Below are 22,220 nucleotides of genomic sequence, written 5' to 3'. Positions count from 1 at the left end.
TTAGAGTCACAGTGCTATGCTCTTAACAGGTGCTTTAAAAAAACAGCTCTGTGGAATGATTGACATTTACATCTCTGAGCAGCTGAGCCTGGCAAGACCTACCAAAGGGCAAGCAGTATCCTTATATCTTGCAGAATATCTTTGCTAAGGGGAGCTCAGGAGGCAGAACAGACGGACACACCTCAAATTCGTTCTCTGATATGACCTGTGCTATACCAAGCACCTACTCTGTGCCAAGCCCTGCATTGAAGGCAAGTATGAGACAGCAGACAAGGCCAGATGACCTTGGAAGCCCCAAGTCCTACGGGGGCAACAGGTATAAATAAACAAGCATTGACATCCATAAAGAATTCCAACCTTTGAGGGTAACTGTGTGTGATAATGGATGTGTTCATAATTTTGATTGTGGAAATTGTTACACAGTATATACATATAGCAAATCACATTGTATACCTTGAATACATACAATTTTTATTTGTCAATTATACGTTAATGAAGCTGGGGAAAAAAAGCTTTCTTATTTGGGTTGATACATCATCTTCAGAGTGTGAGCAATAGAATTATTGCCATAACATCATTATTAATAATTAATGAAAATATTTAGTCATTTAAAGAACTACAACCTTTGAGAGCCCGGTACCAGATGGAGACAGTGTTGGGTGTGATTTATGGAAGGTGCTTGGGAGCATCTTCCTGGGAGATTGGGAGTACTGTGGAGGGTGGCTTGTCAGCTGAGACTGCAGGGATTCAGAGGACCCCCATGTGAAGAAGGAAGGGAGAGTGAATGGGTGTGGAAGGATTCAAGTGAAAGGCTCCAAGGAATATCATGTTAAACACTGAACAAGAAACTAGAAATGGAATGGAGTAGAAAGAGAGGCTATCAAGGAAGGGGCTTTTTAGAAATACAGGAATTTCATCTGAAACCTGCAGCGCACCCCACACCCATGACAGAACAACAAGTGCAAAGACCCTGAGCAGGAACGAGCTTGGCCTGCCGGGGGAAGCCAAAGAGCCAAGGAGTCCGGAATGTGGGGAGCGGGGAGCAGAGTCCAGGATGAGGGCAGGGGGCAGGCACTGCGCAGACATGCAGGGCAGTGCAGCCCAGCACGCACTCTGAATGTCATGAGATGGCCCAGGGGAGGATGATTGAGGTGAGGGTTGGGGTCATATTTACTTTTAAATGTGACTTTGCCATTTCCCACATCATCAACCTCCATGTGGTTGAATTCACTGGACAGTCCTGGGCCTCCCATCATGTAACCCATCAAAACCATTTTGCATAGTTGGTGGCTCCCCTGCTCTAGAAACAGTCTTCACCTGACTTCCAGGGACCCTGTGCTCCTGAGTTTCCTCAAACTCCACTGGCCGCTCCCTGCCAACCTCTTTTGCTCCGTCCACATTTCCCTAACACTGTGACACTTGGCTTTGTGGCTGAGAAGTTGGTTCTTTATCTTGCTTTCACTAATTATTTTGCATGTTATACCTAAAGTCCTTCCCCTACCCCAGGCAAGTATTCCAGTGTGTTTCTTAAGTGTGTCTATTTGTATGCATTCTTGAGAAACGTGCTTTTCTCTGTAATGTGTCATGTTTCATTGTATTGCCCACCTAGTGTCTTCTCAGGGTATAGGTTCTGTCTCAAACAGGACTGTGAGGCCCTTTGGCCTCATCCTCCCCTCCCCTCCCTGCCACATTTCGGGTCTTCCTGGCACCCCAGATCAGCTTTGTCCGCCTGTGAGACGGGGGGCCACACAGGCTTTGCCTCAGGCTGCACCAGGACATTCCCCAGAGCCGAGTCCTGTCCACACAGCCTGCTTGCTGGAAACCATGCAGGACCCATCTTCCTCCTGCTCTGATCAAACCCCAAGAACCACATCACTGGGGGCCATGGCAGGGATGATCTTCAACGAAAAAGAACCATTTGCTTATTCTCTTCACAACTGAACATGAGTGAAGGGAAATGTGCATCCACTTAAAAGTTTGGCTCCTCTCTCCACAGACCAAGCCCCTCCACTCCCTCACTTTGTTCAAGTTCAGTCACTTATCCACACTCCAGACATGGCCTGAGCATGCCCTCATGCCAGCCTCATGCAGACAGCATGCAGGAACGGCACAGGATAAGGCATAGGGAGCCTAAGGGCAGCAATGCATAAGGAGAGCACACAGAACTCAGGGAGGAGCCAGAGGTGGCCACTGCCCTTGGTCCTAACCCTTTTTGGGGCCTCAGAGCCCCGCATGTAAAAATGGGCTTCCTAAGAATATCCACCTTGGTGAGATGTGGTGAGGAATGAACATGGCAGTGGTGTGGCTTAACACAGCTGCTAGTAACAAGAAAAACCTAGTCCATGAGACATCTGCTCCACATGGACAGGATGGGGTGACCCCGAGGGGAGGACACTAACTTCCCCCGGTGGTGGGGGTGGGCAACCAGGGAATGCTATATAGAGCAGGTGTCATGTCTCTGGGATTTTGCAGAGAACAACTAAGCATAGGGTAGTTGCTCCTTGAGTTTTTATTCACTGTTTTATCAGGAACTATTAACAAAGGCTTTAGTTTCACACAAACAAATTGACAAAAAAAGATCTTATTTCTCTAGAGCGTAGGGAAAGTATAAAATTCTGAATTTTCATGTCGAGTATGATCCAAGTTAGAGGAACTTGGCCACCTGCAAACCCCTCCCTCCCTCCACGGGAAGGAATTTGAGACTTCCTAGGTGACCAGGAGCCGGGCTTCTTTTGTTGCCTTAATTTCCTTTCATCTGAGAGAAAATGAAAGCCAGGGTCTTTGTGCTCCAGGCCAAGGCCCAGATGCAGGCTGCCTGCTCCCCAGATGAGACTTCCTGGGCTGCCTCTCCCAGCCTGAACCAGCACCATGTACCCTAGAGAGAGGCCGAGTCCCCAATGTTCCCCTGGGGCCCATGGAGGCCCCTGCCCAAGCCTGTGGTCCTGGGAGCTGGGGAGAAGGTAGAGATGCTGATGTCAGAGGTCCAGGCTAAGGACAAGTGGGGCAGGTAGGGCAGGTGCTGCTGGCCATGGATGGAAAGGCAGGCAAGTTCCAAGACCCTAGCGGGCCAAGGACTGCTCAGGCCCCTTGGGAGCAGACCTGCTCCCCAGAGAGTCACCTGGCAAAGGCAGAATCTCCTCATGACATCTCAGCAGCTTGTCCAACACCAGAAGGCAAGCCCCACCTATTTAACATGAGGCCTTAGGACCAGCCTCCCTGGATGGGGCATCCGAAGGGCCCACTCACTCCCTCCAAATGTACTCAGCCTGGAGGGGATACAAGGGACCAGGGAAAGAGAAAGACTTGAGGGCCTCTGTCTAAGGGGCTGGCCACCTGTGCTAGGACAAGTTGCTGCTTCTGTTCCAGGAAGCCCAGATAGGACTGGACTGGACTTAGACCACTTACCCCAGAAGTCCAAAAACCCAATCTCTGCATGTCTCTGAGTGGTCAGGGGGCTGGGATTCTAAAGCTGCTGGTCAGTCCCAAACTCCAGCCCACACTGATGGGCCAGGTAGCCAGCTCACCCTCAGTCATCTTCTGGGACACATGAAGCAAACAAAATAGCCCCATGGTTCCGTCTTCACTTTTCAGACAATTGCCCAGGGCTCAACAAGAGCTAGTGGGTTAATCCCCTAATTTCCAGTAACCTTGGGCCTTCAGGACAGAGTCCGTGGCCTCATTTCTGAATCTGCTTTGTCATTGTTTGAGCCTGTTACTGGCATGAGACAACGGTGGGGGAGGGGGGTATGTCATAGGCTCCCGAGTCAAAGCTCCTAGTTATACATCTAGGCCTAAACACGTGGCTGTGGGACCCTGTGGAAGTTATCCAGACTCTGTGCTTTGCTTTCCCCCATCTATAAATGGGATATAAAAGGTACTACCTCATCATGTTGCAGTGAAGAAAAAATGAGATCAGTCATTAGCTGGGTCCCTCGCACATTACAGGTGCTTAGGAGACATCAGTCCTGCTCTAACCCCTGCCACATGCCTGGCCTGGGTGGGGCTTTCTGGAGACCCTGGCTCAGGGCACTGGCTGCCTGTGAAAGGGGGGCCCAGGAGCCCAGGCCCACAAAGAGCCCTGAGGCCTGTTGAGATGTGTTGACCTCACCTGGCACAGGCAAGGGGAGGGAGGGGGAGCTGGTCAGGATCCAGCTGTTGGGGGAGGCGAGTGAGGGAATTCACTCATTCACTCTTGACAGGGGTGCCTTTTCCACTAAATTAACATTGCCCCAGTCTGAGGGAGCAGCAGGAGAACACCATGCCTATCCTCACATCAAGATCCAACCTCCAGCACCAGGAAGCCCCTGCGTCCAGCCGGCCATGATGATGACAGGGCAGGCTACATGAGAGGGACCTGGCTTTGCCCCGAGGGTTGGTGGGTGGGGAAGGCGATCAGCAGCCAGGCATCTGGGCAAGAGGAGCATGGCCACCAGGCGCCTCCAGGGTGAGACCAGGCCCAGCTCCCCCTGGCTCTAAAACACAAGCTTCCTGGGAACCTCCCATGGGAACTCGCTTCTTCCGAAATGGCCGTAGCATGCTGTCTTCTGGTAGATGGGCTTCTTCAAGTCCAAATCCCTGCATGTCCAGCAGAAAGGAAGGGCATTGGAAGATGGAACAGGAGCAGGGTTTCTTTCTCCATTTCAAGGACAGGAGGGAGCAACGAACTATAATACAGCCCTCCTCGCATGGCACTACACCTCCCCCCGGCAGTTGCGCACACACATCCTATCTGTGCCATACACTGGTCTCGTTTTATAGCCCCACGGATGCTTAGAGGTTCAGGGACCAGGATCTAACTCCAGCCTTCGGGCGCCTTTCTCTTCCCACTCCACTTACCTGGCCCAGGCCAATGTTGACACCACTAAGCTCTAGAAACAGGGAATAGACTTGCTGACTCGATTCCCAGCCATTTGAGCTATTTGGCCTTATATTAATAATTATTTTCCTAAGATCCCCACCTGCCTCCTAGCTGCTCAGAGATGGCCCCACTGGAGTTGGGCCAGCGGGAACCTGGGGCAGCCTCCTTTAACCTGACAACCAGGCTTTCTGCAATGGGGATGCACTGTGCTGTACCAAGAGCTCACAGACTCTCCCACTTCTGAGAGACAGAAACATCCTCCTTTCTGCCTCCCTTTCAGGTGAGGTGAGCATCTGGGCAAGGAAGGAGCAAGGTCCTGTGTAATGGCAGCACATGGCACTTTACCTGACAATGACGCCCGGCCGGAGGTCGAAGTTCTTATGCACCACATCCAGCAGCTCTCGCTCTGTCTTCTGAGAGGTTCCGTAGGTGAAGATGGAAATGGACAGTGGCTCGGCCACACCAATGGCATAGGAAACCTTCCAGCAAGGTGCAGGGTCAGGGACTGAAGCCTCTGTGTGGGCCCTGCCCCTTTCAGAAGCTTTGCCCTTCTTCTGAAGGGACCAGCGGGGATCACATGTCTCTTGCCCCACATGCTCCCCTGCAATTTTCCTGCTATCTTCACCGAGGGCAGTTGTTCTACACGCCCCTCTCCCTGAAGATTCTGGTTTTCCCTCCCCCAGGTTTTCAGAGCCCTGACAACAGTGCCCAACACAATCACACAATCACAACCTTTGGCAAAGCGTGCAGCTTTCCCACCGGGCCAACATCCCCTCACTCAGGGCAGAACTGGGCAGGGGTCCTCCACTGCAACAGGATGGTGGTGGGTGGGGGGGCTTACCTGGACAAGCACTCTCCGGCAGAGCCCTGCTTTCACCAGAGACTTGGCCACCCAGCGGGCAGCGTATGCGGCTGAGCGGTCCACCTTGGTGTAGTCCTTCCCAGAGAAGGCCCCACCACCATGAGCCCCCCAGCCGCCATAGGTGTCCACAATAATCTTACGGCCAGTGACACCTGCATCCCCCTGCAGAGGGAGAGAAATCAAGATAAGAAGGAGAGCCAGCCCCTAGATGCTGGAGGGGGCTGAAGCACCATGATGGCAGCTGAACTGCAACTCAGGAAGGATGTCCTGGGGCTGCCCACAGACATTATCCTAAGACCCCTTGGCCCAAAACTCTGGACTCCACTCCCAGCTCAGTCACTGACCGCATACTGAAATCAGGTAACCTGCCGAAGCTTCATTGGAAAGTGCAGAAGGTGGGCCAGGGGTTCTCTGGGGTCACAGCCACTCCCTAATGCCTTTGTTACTGAGTCCATCACAATGGAGAGATCCAACTGCAGGCAGGAATTGCACTGTCATAAAGACAATCTTGGCCGTTGCCACCTAGCAAATGCCACGTTGCCCACTTCCCAAGTGTCCTCTGGGCAACACCAGTCAATAGTGATGTCTTTAAAAGGGTGGGAGTTCTATGTTAAATGATTTGGGGAAGTCTGCCTACTCTATCCCCCACTTTTAGAGATCCACAGTTCATACTAGTATGTCTAGGCTTTGAGAAGTCCTGCAAGAAAAAACAATAAGTGTTACCTCCTTCTACCCTGTGTTTCTATACTCCACTTGCTACTGGCACCCAGGATGGAGCTCAGCTCTGGCAAAGCACGCACAGCTGAGGGCCCAGGCAGTGGGCAGCAGCTTCGCAGCAGTGCCTTCAACCTCCACCTCCTCACACTTGCAGTACAGGAGAGGGGTAGTGGTGCCCTGTCTAAAACACCCTGCCCCACCCTGGTGCCCACAACAGCCAGAGGCAGCCTTGGTGAAGATCTGGAAACAGCCACCTGGGAACAGCTGTCCACGTGCAAATGCTGTAGTGGGGAATGTGCACCAGAGCAGGGTGAGGCGCAGCGGCCGTGGGTAAGGTCAATGGTCACTTGAGATGGCAGGAGTGGGAGAGCCCAGTGGCGCTAAGTGGAGGAATCCTAGGGACATGTCCCCAATTTCTTGCACACTGTCAGACACATAGCAGACCTCCCCAGAGAGTGCACTAAATGTACAGAGGCCAAAATTCACCGACTTTACATTTAGTCCATGGCCAGAGCCAGCTGAACCCCTCCAAGCTATCTCTTGCGGTTTTCCTGCTCTGAGACATAAGCAACCCCAGTAACAAAGACAAACCAGGGCTTTGTTCAGAGACAAGAATGCACCTGGGGACCTCCGATGACAAACCGCCCACTGGGCTGCAGGTGGTAGATGGTGTCTTCGTCCAGGTACTTGGCCGGCACCACAGCCCTGATGACTTGCTCCTTCAGGGCCCTGCGCATCTCCTCCAGCGTGATGTCTTCGTTGTGCTGCACAGAGATGACGATGGTGTGGATGCGCACAGGGATGACTGCGCCATTGTCCTGCATGTACTGAACGGTCACCTGTCCATCAGAAGGGTGGGGGAGACACTGACGCTGAGGCTGAGCGAACGGCACATCGTGGCCAGACACAGACACCCAGGAGGTGGGCAGGGCTCCCAGGAGCCAAGTGGGGCCTCCTGTCTTCAAAGGGTGTTGGGGGAGTTAATCTGACACATTCTTACGTTCAAAAAATTGCCTGGTGCTGTGGGAGGACTGGGTGTAAGGCCCAGCTATTCCCACATGGGGCCACAATTAGCACTGCTTGGAGACTTGAGTTTCCTCTCAACTTATGACCCACTACATATCTCCTCTTCTGTCTCAGAGGCTTCCAGGTGCCAGCAAATGTCCCCCTGGCCAAAGCCCTTTCTTGATCCTCTATAGCCCAGGAGGTATCTCTCCTCCTGCCAGTGATGCAGATAAGAAAGCCAAGGATCCAAAATGTAAATGTCTTGGTCAAGATCACACAGCCGGAAGAGCTGGGACCTGACCTGGAGCTGTATGGGCTGGTAGACAGGGCTCTTCCGAGAAGAAGGTTGGATGCCACTCAAGACCCTGTGCTGGCCACAGGCCCAATACTGCCGAAAGCAGCATGGACCCACAAGAGCAGGGCTCAGTGGATTTTAGGGACATGTGGTGCCCACAGGGGTGCAGCTCTGCCAGATGGCCCTGGGAGGGACACTGGCCAGTGAGTGTGGGACTGCTCCCATCCCAGGGCCTGGACAGAACCACGGGGCAGCAAACAGTGGCTCCCTGGGACTATGCCTGCAGCAAACTCTCTACCTCCCCAAGGCTACTCAGGTATCCATCAAACCCTGGATCTGTATCAAACTCCTACTCTGTGTTCTGCCTGGTCTAAGGAGCAACAAGGAAGGTCCAGAAGAAGCAGGAGAAAGAGCCCTGGCCACGTGAGATCTGCATGAGATGGCCCGATGCACACAGACATCGTGAGCTGAGAGAAGCCCTCAAATGCCAGGCTGTGTACACACAGGGCCCTGGGAAAGGGGCTGGAATCTGGGGTAGGGGACTCCCAGGAAGAGAGGCACTGTCTGTGGCAGACTCTTGGACTGAGTCTAGTCTGCATGGAGCCTCAGGAGAAGGTGCACAGCTGGGGAGGGTGCTCGGGCCATCTCCACTTCTCCCCTGGGTGACTCCAGCCCCACCTGGCAGACTCCACGCAGTGGCCTTGCAGAACTGCAGAATAGGGTGGCAGAGCAAAGGGCCCTGAACACGGCGCTTATCTCATCATGTCAGCAAGATGTGGGGAAAAACACACCATGGAAAACACAGCTCTGACCAGGTACAAAAATAGCCATCCACACTGCCACCCAGGCCTCACTATCAGCAACAAGGATTTGTTCAGGTGGAAAGACCCATCCTGCTCACAGCCAGCAGTCCGGCTGGATGAAGACACTACTTCAAAAACAGGGTGCGGAGCAGGGGACCTAGACAAGCCGTGCCTGGCCCAGGGCCTCTCTCATGGAGGGAGTGTGTAGAGCAAGCCAGGCTGTTTGGAGGCCAGCTGGCGAGGGGCCTCCTGGAGCCCCACAGCAAGCCCGCACCCCCTGCGACTGGAGCTGGCCCGTGGTCCTGCCTGTGGCAGGGGAGTGAGGCTGACTCTGGTATCCGTATTGGCATTTTTGAGACAATCCTTCAAAGGAAGGGAACTCCTAAAAGAGCCCATCTCATCCTCCCTTCCTTGCTGACCCCTAAACCTAGAAACCTTCTATTTCATATCTAAGCACAATGAATCTCTTTCAGCAGGTCCAGTAGGTGGTCCCTCTGTTCCTCTCTCTTGCACAAGGAAGAGAAAAAACAGTCAGCGCCGCTGGCTGCCTCCCCTCCCTGTTGTAAGATTTCCCCTTCTGTGAATCTTCACCCTGCTTCTATATCGCAGCACCATTCCAATCCAGGACAGAACAGGCAGGCCGACATCATGGGCCCCTTTCTTTGGGTGCCATCACAATCTACATGTTTTAGCTCTCCTAACCCACAACCTCCAAGAACACCCAAGGAATGCTGATGGTTCTCATCCCCACCTTGGGAGGTCATGTGGATAACACAGGAAGTCCCAAGGAAGGGTTCCCTTTGGGCATAAGCACACTTCTCTGCCCCAGTACAGCCAGTATGCAACCTCTGCCCTGTGCATGGCCTGACACTTGTGCAAGAAGGAACTCCATCTCTGTACAGCTGGAGTTGTACATGGAGCCACACACAGCACGCTGAGCTATAGCACCATGGGTGCCAGATTCCAAGTGCAGGACAAGAGAAGGCGCTGGCGCTGTCTGCTAGTGGCCAGGGATGGCATCCCAGAAGAGGTAGAACTTTGCTGGCCACTGAAGGAGAGGTGAAGACCAGAGAGGGAGCTCAGGTAAAGCAAAGCCCTAAGAAACAAGGGGACCATGAGTGAAATGATGTCGATTAAGCAAAGATGGTGTGGGGTAGGCAGAGGCAGGTAAAGTTGGAAGACCAAAAAAGGTTCTAAATGCCAGAATAATAAGTGGATTTCCCCCTTCCCCTTGTAGGAAGCCAAAAGTTGTAGAAAACACTGAATAGATGTTAGGGAATTAAAAATGAGGCCTAAAGGGGATTAACTGGAATTTCCAAGCAGGGAGAACCTTTGGAAGGATAGGGCACTGATCCTCGCCTGGCTGGGATGATGGCAGCCCTGGGGAAGGCTGGGCTGGAGTAAGAGGGGTGCTTCATGGGGTAAACTGGGGACATGGATAGGTGGAGAGAGATGGCGCTGAACAGGACTGGGGAAGGGCAGGAGGGAGGTGGCAGGGTGCTGCACACAGCAGGCTCTCAGGGCCCATCTGCTTGGAGGGTGACCAGAGAAACCCACAGGTGGGAGTATGTGAAGGTGACAATGGGGTTCACGAGCATGGACACAGGGAGAGAGGTTGTGCAGTACGAAGTGCTGGGAACTTGGGAATCACGAGAGGGCTCATTGGGGTTAAGCAGGGAGGGGATACAGGAGTGAGGTGCCAGGAGGCCTGCGTCTCCGCTAACACTTGCATCACCTCAGCCTTCAAATATAGGCCTCGGGTTGATTTCAACACTGCAAGGAGAAGACAGGTCAGGGCCCATGAGGTTGGAGCTGGAAACAACAGAGGTAAAGCCTTTTCATGAGAAACAAAGATGAGAAAAAGGGCCATGATGAGACAGACAGCACAGACACAGCACAGACACAGCACAGACAGACAATACAGACACAGCACAGACACAGCACAGACAGCACAGACACAGCACAGACAGACAATACAGACACAGCACAGACACAGCACAGACACAGCACAGACAGACAACACAGACACAGCACAGACACAGCACAGCCTGTTCAGGACAAAGAGGCCCAAAAATATGGAAGCCAGTTAAGTATGTTTGTGGCAGGATTTGGGGACTCATTAGTCAATGTTTGCTAATGAGCAAACAAAAAAAAAAAACAGAACTATTCTTTTCATTTTTCTATTTTTGAAATTTTTTATAATAAAATGTGGTGGGAAGCATCTCTAGCCGAAGATTTTTCACATAAATAGTTCTTTTCAAAACTGACCATTCTTTGAATGCCCAGATTGAATATTTTGATCTTAAAAATGACACAATCAAGAATCAAGAGGATTTGGGGGTATTAAAGCTTCTGTCTAGGGCTCTCCTGGGGTAATTCAGCTGCTCACCTGAGTCTTAGAGTCAGGCCGCAGCCAGGGGAGGAGACCGGAGCGCCTGAGGTCCGCCATCTGGGCGTTGAGCTTGTGAGCAAGGATGATGGTGAGGGGCATGCACTCCTCTGTCTCGTCGGTGGCATAGCCGAACATCAAACCCTGTGGTGAGAGAGCAGGCTGAGCGGCGCCCACCCTAGACCAAGAGGACCGCGGCTCTCTCCAAGCCTGAAATCTCCCTGGTGTGTCCACGTTGATTGGGTGCCTCCTCCATGGAGCTTTCCACTGGCACGTGCAGGGGAAGGATGTCGTCCCTGACCCCCAACACTCTAGGAGGGGGAGACAAGCCCAAACCCAGTGTTAGCAACCACAGCCATCCACAGCACGGCCATGAAGCTGGGGTTCCCAACTCGCTCCTGGCTCTTGTGCTAGGACGAGAGTCCACCCCTCAGTGTGATTAACCCACTGCTCATGAACTTTCCCAGCCAGCTCAATACACAGCTCCCACATGCAGTGCCAAGCTACCTGATCTCCTGCCCCCACATCCTCCTCGTTTCTGTCCAGATGGACGCACTGGGCGATATCCGGGGATTGCTGCTCCAAAGCCACCAGCACGTTGCAAGTCTTGAAGTCAAAGCCTAGGCGGAAGCAAAGTGAGCCTAAGTGGGGAAAAGGTCAGAAGGAGGGGGCCATGAACTTCCCGATGGATGGCTCGGTTCCTGACATGCCATTTGGTGTCAGCGTGGGGGGTCCCTAACTAGCCAGGGTCTGTCTAGGCCCACAGCTGAGGCCCAGGATGGGAGAGGCCCTGCACCTTCCCACCCTATCATGTAGAACTCTTTGGCCAACCAAAATTCTCCGTGGTGCATTTTACTGTGCTCAATTAGACCTTGGTTAACACACACACACACACACACACACACACATCCTACAGAGACCTGCATATTAAAACGAGGTGATGCCAAGGCTCCTCTGGCTGAGGACGGTGGCTGACTCATACCTTGCCCCTTAGGCTCTCCCACAGGTGCCTCCCAGAACCTAGTTTGAGCATCACTGCAGTAGGAGAAAATCAAGAGCCCTTTTGACACTGTCACTCAGAAGCCCAGTTGCATGCCTGACACAACTATTAAACACACTGAACAAACACAGAGTACATGAACTATCCAGACAGACTCCCCAAGCCAGGGTCCTCTGACCCTGAGAGGTACACAGAGTCTGGGGCAAATGGAAAAGCCACCTGCCCTTTCCCGTCTGCAAAGCTGAGGCACAGGGTACGGGCCTGCTACCCCTAGCACGCTGAGCACTAGTTTGGGGAAGTCTGGACTAGCAGTAGCTCAGCCCTGGGAGTCCCATGAGGAAACTGCTATGCACCAACACCGTGCACACCTCCTCACAGCTGTGCTGGGCTCAGCCACAGGTACTGTGAGAATAAGGGACTGAATACATGGACGCCCCCACCACAAGGTCAAGCATAGTGACACACTCACTCTCCAAACCCCCACAGCCATCTTCTTTCCCATCTATTCTCCTACCCACACAGCCTGAAAGAGCTTACAGAGAAAACACACAGATCCAAGCTGCTGTTTCTGTACAAGCTTCAGGTGGGGATCTACTGCCAAGGAATAAAACTGAAGCTTTTCAGTCTGACACAGCCCTTGCTCCCGGGACTCCTTGAGCCAACATGAACTCAAGTTTAGCCATCAGCATGATATACTTTTCCATCTCCACTAGGTCCCTGCCTAGAACGTTCTACTTCCAGCTTCCACCCCACATGCCCAAACCCTACGTCCACTCTCAGTACATGTCCCTGGACCTGCCTGCAGTTCATTACACACAATGCCAGGAACTTACCCCTGGGCACCTCATGTTGCATCATACACCCTGGGAGTATCAGGTCACCTTTGCCCCTTACACCCTCCTGTTTCCTAATGAATGTTTTTGAATGCACAAATCAATGAACAGTCTTTAAAGAACTGCCAAAGGCTGTCCTGTTCTGCACTGAACATTTTGGTTTACCTAATCACTGTCTGTCTAAATAATGAATCTCCCCAGGGCTCAAAAATCAAGCAAGGGCTCCAAGGAATTTGGAAAAACAGAACTTAGGGGACCAAGAGGAGACGTACAGGGCTTGGAAAGGACAATGAGCCCAGCAACACCGCAGCCAGGAGCAACGAGGAGCCATTGGCCTGAGACTCTGCTAAGGCTGTTCCTGCACGTGACCTAAGGCTGTTCCTGTCCACTGAGCACAGGTAAATGGACAAGCTTGGGCACAGGGAACCTAAGCCAGCTGAGCCCAACTCAGCCATGGCTGGGCTCTCGCTCATTTCTCCCTTTCTAGGGAGCATTGCCTCCTGGAAAATTTCCCTCCTACCTAATGCAGAACAAGTTTTGCACTTGAGTAAGGTCTAAATGTACATAAACAAATTGGCTTTTTTTTGGTAGAACAGGCTCTGTGTGGTAACGCCTCAGGAAGCTGCAGCTCTGGGACAACGTGTTTCCTCTGTGAATACCCTCATGTCCCAACCAGGAGAATTAACTGGTTCTTACTGCTTCTCTTCCCACTGAGTCTCAAAATCACTGTCACGCACTCAACCAATATTCATTGCTCATGAGTGCTTTGGGCTGCGCCAGACTCTGCGAGTCTGCACCATCATACCATGAGTGGGCTCTCTCACTTACAAATGGGGGGTCCAGCATCTCTGCATACCCTGACCCACAGGATGCCACACATCACCCTAAACAACTATTATGTGACACAGGCAGAAATGAACACCTTTAAAGTCATGCTTCTCTCTGTGCATCTTGATTACAGGTGTATATCTAGGCAGGATGACCTGGAAGTGGGTCTCTTTGCCATGGTGTGAGGTCATCACATCTCTCACAGTGATTTCAGAGAATTAGGGAGAGAGCCAACAGAGACCCAAAATGAATTTTTCTTTAAAAATTAGAATTGCCTGAACATCTAATGCCAGAGACCAACGTGGAGACTCTAAGAATTGGGGCCAGAGCCCTGCCCAGGAAGCCAGCATGGACAAAGGGCCCCTGAAGCTCCTGCAGAATGTGATCGCATACAGGCCCTCCGCACCTGGTACTCGCTCTCTCGGTCCTTTGCTGCCTTCCAGGCTGTACCGCTGCCTGGCCTACTCAGTCTCAGATGTTGGAATCTGCTTCAAAGCTCTGCTAGGGCCTGTGCCCTTCCCTGGGTGGTGACCCCACACTATGTGGCACTGGTGCTAACCTGGACCAGCCTCGCCTGCTGTCAGCACCAGTTCTGGACTGAGTCATCTTGCTCCATGTCTATGATTGGAAGTAGGTTTAGTGGAAGCACAGGAGTCCTGAGCCTAGTGACTGCTTACCCTGTGATCTCACACAGACTGTTTACCCCTCTAGGCCTCCATTTCCTCATCTGCATAAGTACATAAATGATTAAGACAACACAAGAGACTATCACTAGTGCCTGGCAGGGAGCATGTCCCCAAAGGAGGGCAGACCCCTTTATTCAGTGCGTCTTTCTCTTCCAAAGCCTTTGGCAGCGCCAAGAAGGCAAGGCCTAAAACAAGCCCAGTCAACAACAGATGGGCCTGTGCTGGGCCCTGGGCATAGTCGCCTGTTGGCCATCCTTATGCCAGAGTCTTTGACCCCTGGAACCTAACGGACAAGTGTAGGAGTGTTTTCCTCCTGGTAGTTTTGATACTCCCATCAGGCTGAAAGGCGCGGGTTTGACTCAGCATCGGGGTCTCTATCAGCAGAGAGCAACAGGGATTTCGGACCCAGAGGCCTGCCCTCACCCTTGGCTGAGTCATCGTAGCCGATGTGCTTGATGGTGTCCCTCACCACCCGCTGGTAGTCCACCATGGCCATTGAGGTGATCTCGCCACACAGCAGCACCATGCCGGTCTTGCACACCGTCTCTGAAAGGGAGCGGGGAGCAAGGAGAGTTAGCAGCCAAGTGCCAACAAAGGGAAGCTCACATTCCCAGACCTCTCACAGTGCGGACAAAAAAGACACAGGAGGGGCCTTACAAGGAATGAATTCCAGAAGGAAAATAGAAACGCCAATAAAAAGAAAAAATCCCAGCACCAAGCACTGAGCATCTTCCAATGCTGTCTTGGAAAGAGTCAGTCATAAGTTGTGATCGTGGACAACTTATTTAACCTCTCTAAGTCTCTGTTCCCTCATCTATTTAATAAAGCTATTTATAAGACTGCTATGTGGATTAAAGGGAGATGATGGTTGTATGTAGCTGTCATAAAGAAGGTAGTCCACACATGTGACCCCCCATCCCCCACATTGCTAAACCTCCACTGCAGGCTTGAGGGAGTGGGATCCGGACCAAAAAAATCAAAGCAGGCCAACCTTCTCTCCAGATATTTACAAAGATATAAAGGTAGAATCTACCTTCAGAGGGGTATGAGTCCCTGTAGTATTCAATATAGGGGTGAGGATGCAACCAGAGAGGGAAGGATGGGTCTGTGCAGTGGACAGGACATGACAATGACAGTAAGGAGAGCAGGGCTCTGGTCTTCACACTGGGGCACCCTACCCCATGGCTTGGCCAGGCCCTGATGCAGAGGGCACCATGATCCTGTCTCTAAAATGAACAGGCTGGACCTTATCACCCTGGGGGCCCTCCAGGCTCCAGAGTCCATGACTCTGCCACTGTGCCACGGGCTTCAAGCCAGGCAAAGATTTTCCTGGCAAACAACTTATCCCACAAATAAAGGTGAAGATCTTCAGCCTACATGAGTCTTCAGACACAATAAATCATGCAGATGGGAGCCAGGGCTTCAGTACTTTAGTTTAACATTAATGTCTCTTAGGAAAGCCATTGATTTATTGAAAAACAATTGGTGAAGATGTTGCCTTCCTGTTGCTATTAAATGGGGGACACTAATTATTTTAAAACCTAAATCATACCACAAACTAGGAAAGAAAACAAGAGAAGAAGCCAGGTATCTGTGCAGCCAACAAAGGCTCCTACAACGAGGGTGCAGCTTATAACCATCTAGGCAGCTACCTGTGTTTCAAGCTCTTTCATCCCATCTGGAAGATTCACCTAAGAACTTTGAAAGACCTCCTTGTTCCCAATGAGATCAAGCATCAGAAAGGCCATGTGCTGGTCCAACCCTCTACTATTTATGGTTGCTATGACATTTAACGTCAGATTCTTGCTAAAAATAATTATCTATTTGTTTCATGGTTAGAAATGTTTTTCCTCTCTGTTACTACACAGGGGAGGTCTCATAATTGAGAAATCTACTGCAGAGCAGAGGACATGGATTTTGGAACTGAGGGGTGTGGCTCGTTTGTCTTATACCCATGATTAATTTCTCAGTCTAGCCCACTTAGGTCTCCAGCAGGGAGGGACCGGGTGTTTCTTACCACAGGCCACCTTGGCATTGGGGTCTTGCTTGAGATGGGCATCTAGCACTGCGTCACTGATCTGGTCACAGATCTTATCTGGACAAGAGCAAATATGGGTCAGAATCACAAAAATATTCGGGATAACAAATTGAAATGTTAAAATAATTAGATATCGACTTTTCAGTTTACATATCAACTTATCTACCAGAGGAAAAACACTTTTTTTAAGTATAAGAAATTAGAAATACTTTGAAATTTTTATTTATTTCCATTCCTGCCTAATTTTGGATGACATGTATTATATAAAGTCATAGAATGCCCTAAAAAAGAAATACCTTTTTTTTTTTTTTTTTGAGATGGAGTCTCGGTCTATCACCCAGGCTGGAGTGCAGTGGTGCAATCTCGGTTCACTGCAATCTCCACCGCCGGGGTTCAAGCCTCCCACCTCAGCCTCCCAAGTAGCTAGGATTACAGGCTTGTGCTACCACGCCTGGCTAATTTGTTTTGTATTTTCAGTAGAGATGGCGTTTCACCATGTTGGCCAGGCTGGTCTTGAACTCCTGGCCTCAAGTGATCCACCCACCTCAGCCTCTGAAAGTGCTGGGATTACAGGTGTTAGCCACTGCGCCCGGTCAAAATCAGCTCTTCTAGGAGTCTAACGCAACTCACACATACACAAACACACACGCATTCTTCTAAATAAAAAATCTCCCATTCCTCATCATGTTCCCTTTAATTCTAACATCTAGAAAAGTCCTGGAAATGAACTTAAAAATAGTTAAGAAGTGAATTTTACCTCTTTGCCAAGAGGTAAAATCAGATGGCTCAAACAGCTGCATTGCATGGCAGGTTCCACAAGATGCAATGCACCGTATATAAAACACCACACCCAAGTACATGACTCCATCCATAAGAATTCTACAAGATAACCCCTATACATCATTGCTGTTTTGCAGAATACTTCCATAAGCAGCTCTCAGATCCTCCCACATGGTCACTCAGCCTCCCGAAAGCCAGGTGTCCTTAGAGCTGGGCTTGACCTCTTCAATTAAGGTAGGACTGACAAGGGTTCAACATGAGCTGGAATTTGACTTTATTCTTCCACTATTTGCCTTAAAGACTCTGCAAGTTCTAGAATGTAAAGCACTAAATGGTGCTTGCAGGAAAATCCACTCTTGCTTTGGGATTATGCAAACTGTCAATACCTACAAATTAAGAAATAAAAGTGATCTCTATTTACATATATTATAGCTCATTCAGTGTTAAAAATACCCACAGTCTGCTCTTAATAAAATAATATGTTTTTGTTAAGAATCCAGATCCAGAATCAAGCAGTTTGGCTCTCAAAAGCAGATGTAAAATTCTGTAATTAAAGATATTCATTAACTCCTTAATCTTTCCTTTAGAAACTACTGCTAAACATATGTTTGAGGTTGTGTTTTGTTTGTTTGTTTCTTTTTTTTTTAATCTAGCCTCCTGCCAGTGGCAGACCCTGGTAGTACCTTTAGGTTTGTCTGAGCCCATCGTCTCTACACACCTCTACCACTGAAGGCCTCCCGCTGATAAAATAAATACATGCTGGCCACCTTAGGCTTACCCATCAGGGTTCCTAGAAGCTTGCTGACTGATTATTGATTGTGGATGTCTCTGCCTGTGCAAAGACACAGCTCACAGGCTCCCATTCTGCCTAGGGAAATCCAACATGAGGAGGAACAAAGCTGGAGTCCAGCAGGGGCTTCCAGATAGCACCACACACAAGACAATGCCCAAGGAGGTTGTTTCTGAATTGTGTTTGTTTTTGTTTTGGCTTTCAAAATTTTTATCAGTATCACTTAGTAGGCTTAAGATAGCCAATAGGTTGTGTTTTTTTTGGAAAACCGGAGAAGAAAACCTTTATCTTTCTAGCAGAGAGGAATTCAGCAATGGAATGACAAGCAGAAAGTCACCTAGCCTTCACGGAAACTGACTTACCTGGACAATTATAATGGCAAGTACAAGGGACGATCAGACAAATTGATTGGCTGTCATTAAGTATACAAAACAATCAACTGATTGGCTGGCATGTTCATTCTCAGTCCTCTGAACACATTGCTGCTGCGCACAATGGGCCATTCTTGGGACCACTGGCCACTGCATGCCAAAAAACCCACTTCCTCCGGGTGGAGTGAATCTTTCTCCTAAGCTATAAATGAGGCTTATAGCCATGGAGCTGACCAGAATGTGTCAGAAATCAGCAATGTATCTGAGATTGAAAATACAGTAAACCTAGATACTTTATACAGTTATGCACAACGAAAGAGGCTATTTACCTTGAACTGAGCTAAGTCACATAAAAAACTAAATTCAATTCAAGGTTTTCAACAGCTGCACTATTAACATTTTGGGCCAGATAATTAATTCTTTGTTGAGAGGCTGCCCTGTGCGCTGTAGGATGCTTAGCAGTGTGCCTGACCTCTACTCAATAGATGCCAGTAGCACCTTACCCCACCTCCTATAGTTGTGATAACTGCAAATGTCTCCAGGCAGTACAAAATGCTCTTGGGGGGTGTGGGGCAAAACTGCCACCAGTCAAAAACCACTGGCTAAATTATATGGAAGGAGTAGTGCACTGAGGTGCCCAAAGCCAAGTTACAAGGTAGGAAAGAAAGATAAATATCTTTGAGGAAGAACAAGAGCAAGGAAGATGGAAAAAGGCAGACTTGGTAATAAGTTAGCAAACACTCGAATGAATTTTGAAGAGGTACTTAAATACAGAAGTCTGTACAGCTATCCCCCAGGGGTCTCTAAGAGCAGTGGTTCTCAGTGTGGTTCTCACCCCAGAGCATCAGCATCTCCTGGGAACTTGTCAAAAATGCAAATTCTCCAGCCTCTCCCAAGATCTACTGAATCAGAAACTCTGGAGGGTGGGGCCCAGCCCTCTGTTGTCTTGACAAGCCCTCTGGGGGATTCTGAAGCACCCTGAAGTTAGAGAACCATTGTCCTACACTTGAGGCTCTGAATGTCCCGGTCCTAGTTCTCACCGTCATCAAGGAAGCTCCTCTCACTTCCCCACATCACAGTCCACCTACTTTTCAGGGACCAAAACCAATGCCTACATTTTCTTCCTGTTTAGAAGGTCTTCTATCCTGCTCTTAGAGAATGTCACTGAGTCCCCAGCACCTAGAGGTCTACCCCAGCAGCAACCAGGGTGCAGGCTTTCATGCCTAAGTTGCACATGCTTTACATGCAAAATTTAGTCACCCATGGTCTTGTTTCAGGAACATTCTCTGTTGACTTAAATTGGCCATGGATAATAGATTAAAGCTTTGCTAAAAAAAATACATATAAAAAGTTAAGACCTGATCATATATTTTGCATGTGTCATACTCTTAGCCAGCTAGCTGCTACTCCCTGTTTTGGCCCCACTGTGCTGGCGTGCTGGTGGTGGGCCACAGCACGGCTTCATCAGGAGGGACTATTTTATGAAACTACTCCATGCTGTTTCTCTAGAGATCCCTTCTGGTAACTCACACACATTGCTCTGAAGAGCTCTAGTAAAAGTGACTCCTACAGGTACAAAGTTATAGTCAGATAGGAGGAATGAGCTCTGGCATTCCATTGCACAGTAGGGTGACTGAAGGGCTAGAAGAGGGAATTTTGAATGTTTTCACCACAAAGAAGTAGTCAATGTCTGCAGCAATAGGTATGCCCATTATCCTAATTTGATCATTACATGTTATATTCATGGATCAAAACAACACACGGTACCCCATAAATACCCACAATTATTATGTGTCAATTAAAACCATTTGTAAGTGACTCCCTCAGTATAGGCTTGGAATGATGGTTTTCCAGTCAGTCCAGGACAGCCTACTTACCCGGGTGTCCCTCTCCCACAGACTCCGATGTGAACATGAAGACTCCTTCTTCACTTAGAGAGTGGTCACACAAGCCATCCACCGGTCCATTCATCTTCTCACACTTCTCCACTCACGCTTCTTCCAGTGAACAATTTTAAGGCTGTGACTTTGCCTGAGTTTTTTTTTTCTTCTTCTTCGTCTTCTTTCAACCCAACAGGCTTGTCTTTGGCAGAGCCACGGGGATCACTTCTGCCTAACTGCCTGTGAGCACGTGAGAACAGGCGAGGACTGCTGAGAAGGGAGGGAGTGGATGGAACACGGGATGTGTCCCTCCCTCCAGCTTGCCACAGCTTGCTCCTGAGCGACTCCTATATATGGAAAAGTGAAAGTGCCTGAATAATCATGTGAGAAAATTGGAGGAGTCCATTTTCTCAGAGGGGGGTCTTCTTACCTGGAGGAATTTCAATTCTTACCCCTGACTTTCCAAACTCTAAACACCTGGTCAAGGTAAGGTAAAGAAGGCTGTATAGTTCTGCAGAATTGAAGCTCCTTTGGGACTCTCCTTCAGCTCTTAGCCAATCTCGGTAGTGCTCCAGAGTTCACGACCCACCTTGGAGAGCAGGGGTCTGTGGTCACCCAGAGATACAAGCAGGCAACAAGAAACTCTTTCTCAGAGATATGGTTTAGGCTAAGATTGCAACGGTGCCTTTGCTGTTGGGTGTCCCCTCCTCCCCTGCATTTCATCTGGATTGGTCTCTTCCCATTCTATCTTCTCAGGGAGAGCAGGAGCACGCACCTGTATTCTGAGCCAGCTGTGATGTTACACAACAGATTCATTTTAGAGGAAAAGCTTTGAGTCCACGTGTTTCTGCTAACAGAAACCACCTAAACTGTCAACTTCTCTAAAAGGCTGGCAGGCATTTTAACAAGCAAGATCTTTAAAAAGTATCTGTCTGGGGAGGTTACAGAGAACAATGTGTGTTTTGTGTTTTTTTTTTAGAAAAAAATGCTTTTGAGAAATGGATTCATTACAGGGAAATTATCAAAGTCCAGTTTCCCAAAGCTTCCAGATTATAAACATCTACATATTCAGTTCTATACATGTAATAAACATCGTGTTCACACAACTCTTGTATTATTTTTGCTTTGACCAAAAAAAGTAGTAAACAGGATTATATCTTTAGTTCATGTACTAAATGACAGCGTCTCACACTCTCAGATCCAGCTGCATCCTCAGACCCAAGGAAAAATGGGGAATTGAGACCACAGAAAATGAGGATGGGTGGAGAAACCAGTTCCCACTAGAATGCAATAAAAAGTAATCAACCATAACCTTGTGCATCAAAGCTTGGACTGTGGGAAGCAAAAGTTAGGAGGCAATAGCCTCACCTAACAATTCTGGTGACCAAACCCCCCTCTGAGTTTATTATACAAGCATTTGAAAAAATTTTTTCTGGCACACATTCTGGTGCTCCAAAGCTTGAGTTTTGCTAACTGATGACCACACATCATCCCTTCAGGGAATTAAAACAGTATTAAGGTAACCTCTTCTGGAATAAAGTAAGGGATGTTACATATGCATAGCCAATCAACGGCATTTAACAAGGAGTGAACTGAAGTGCTTAGGCACAAGACTGTTGAAAGTTCAGAGAGGAAAAGGCCATTGGGAAGGGATGGACAAACGAGGAATCAAATAGGGACTTTAGACAATATTGTCTTGTCATCGCCAGCACACAGGACTCCTCTGTTTGCACTTAAGCTATTTCAACATTGCTGGCCCTTAGTAAATTTCTTCTGGGTACATTAGTTTTAAACCTAGAGGCAATATGAGCTAATGTTTAATTTGAACTGTAGAACTAGGTGACCCTAGCAGTTAAAATTGTATGATAACAATTATGCTCCAAATTCGACTTAAGAACAAGATGATGTGTAAGTAGCAGGTAATCTTCAAGGTTCCTAGAGTTATCAGGAAGACAGAAAAGAAAGCAGTAGCTGCCTTCTGAATTCCATAAGTAACACCATGTGGTGGAAGGCATCAGGGTGGGGAGATGATCTGTACACAGATAAGTGTGCAGGGGGCTTTGGCAGCCTGGATGCCAATTCAGG

The 22,220-nt window shown here is 49.3% G+C and overlaps 1 protein-coding gene across 2 annotated transcripts; it reads right to left on the bottom strand.

The window, feature by feature from the left end:
- Positions 1 to 2,491: 2,491 nt before the first annotated feature.
- On the bottom strand, positions 2,492 to 20,786 carry MAT1A (methionine adenosyltransferase 1A). 2 transcript variants are annotated; one of them, XM_054503717.2, is made up of 10 exons: positions 20,566 to 20,786; positions 20,133 to 20,482; positions 16,294 to 16,371; positions 14,700 to 14,822; positions 11,437 to 11,549; positions 10,930 to 11,073; positions 7,058 to 7,276; positions 5,700 to 5,882; positions 5,204 to 5,337; positions 2,492 to 4,575 (listed from the first exon to the last, which is right to left on the bottom strand). In XM_054503717.2, the coding sequence occupies exons 2-10, from the start codon at positions 20,224 to 20,226 to the stop codon at positions 4,473 to 4,475; spliced, it is 1,191 nt and encodes a 396-aa protein (XP_054359692.1). In that variant the 5' UTR covers positions 20,227 to 20,482; positions 20,566 to 20,786; the 3' UTR covers positions 2,492 to 4,472. The 2 variants fall into 2 exon arrangements, with proteins under 2 accessions (XP_054359692.1, XP_054359693.1); XM_054503718.2 differs by having other exon boundaries at positions 7,058 to 7,201.
- Positions 20,787 to 22,220: the final 1,434 nt, after the last annotated feature.

Source organism: Pongo pygmaeus, chromosome 8 (assembly GCF_028885625.2).
Source record: "Pongo pygmaeus isolate AG05252 chromosome 8, NHGRI_mPonPyg2-v2.0_pri, whole genome shotgun sequence".
In the NCBI taxonomy this organism is placed as follows: domain Eukaryota; kingdom Metazoa; phylum Chordata; class Mammalia; order Primates; family Hominidae; genus Pongo; species Pongo pygmaeus.
The sequence above is the reverse complement of the archived record's forward strand: the minus strand, read 5'-3'. Positions and strand labels throughout refer to the sequence as shown.

What these genes read in the sequence shown, in the direction of transcription:
- MAT1A (XM_054503717.2), bottom strand. Translation starts at nt 20,226, where the DNA reads ATGAATGGACCGGTGGATGGCTTGTGTGACCACTCTCTAAGTGAAGAA. An exon ending in ATGTGGGGGCAGGAGATCAG is followed by an intron (nt 11,074 to 11,436) that starts GTAGCTTGGCAC and finishes CTCTCACCACAG; the next exon opens with GGTTTGATGTTCGGCTATGC. An exon ending in GGCCTGACTCTAAGACTCAG is followed by an intron (nt 7,277 to 10,929) that starts GTGAGCAGCTGA and finishes TCTGATGGACAG; the next exon opens with GTGACCGTTCAGTACATGCA.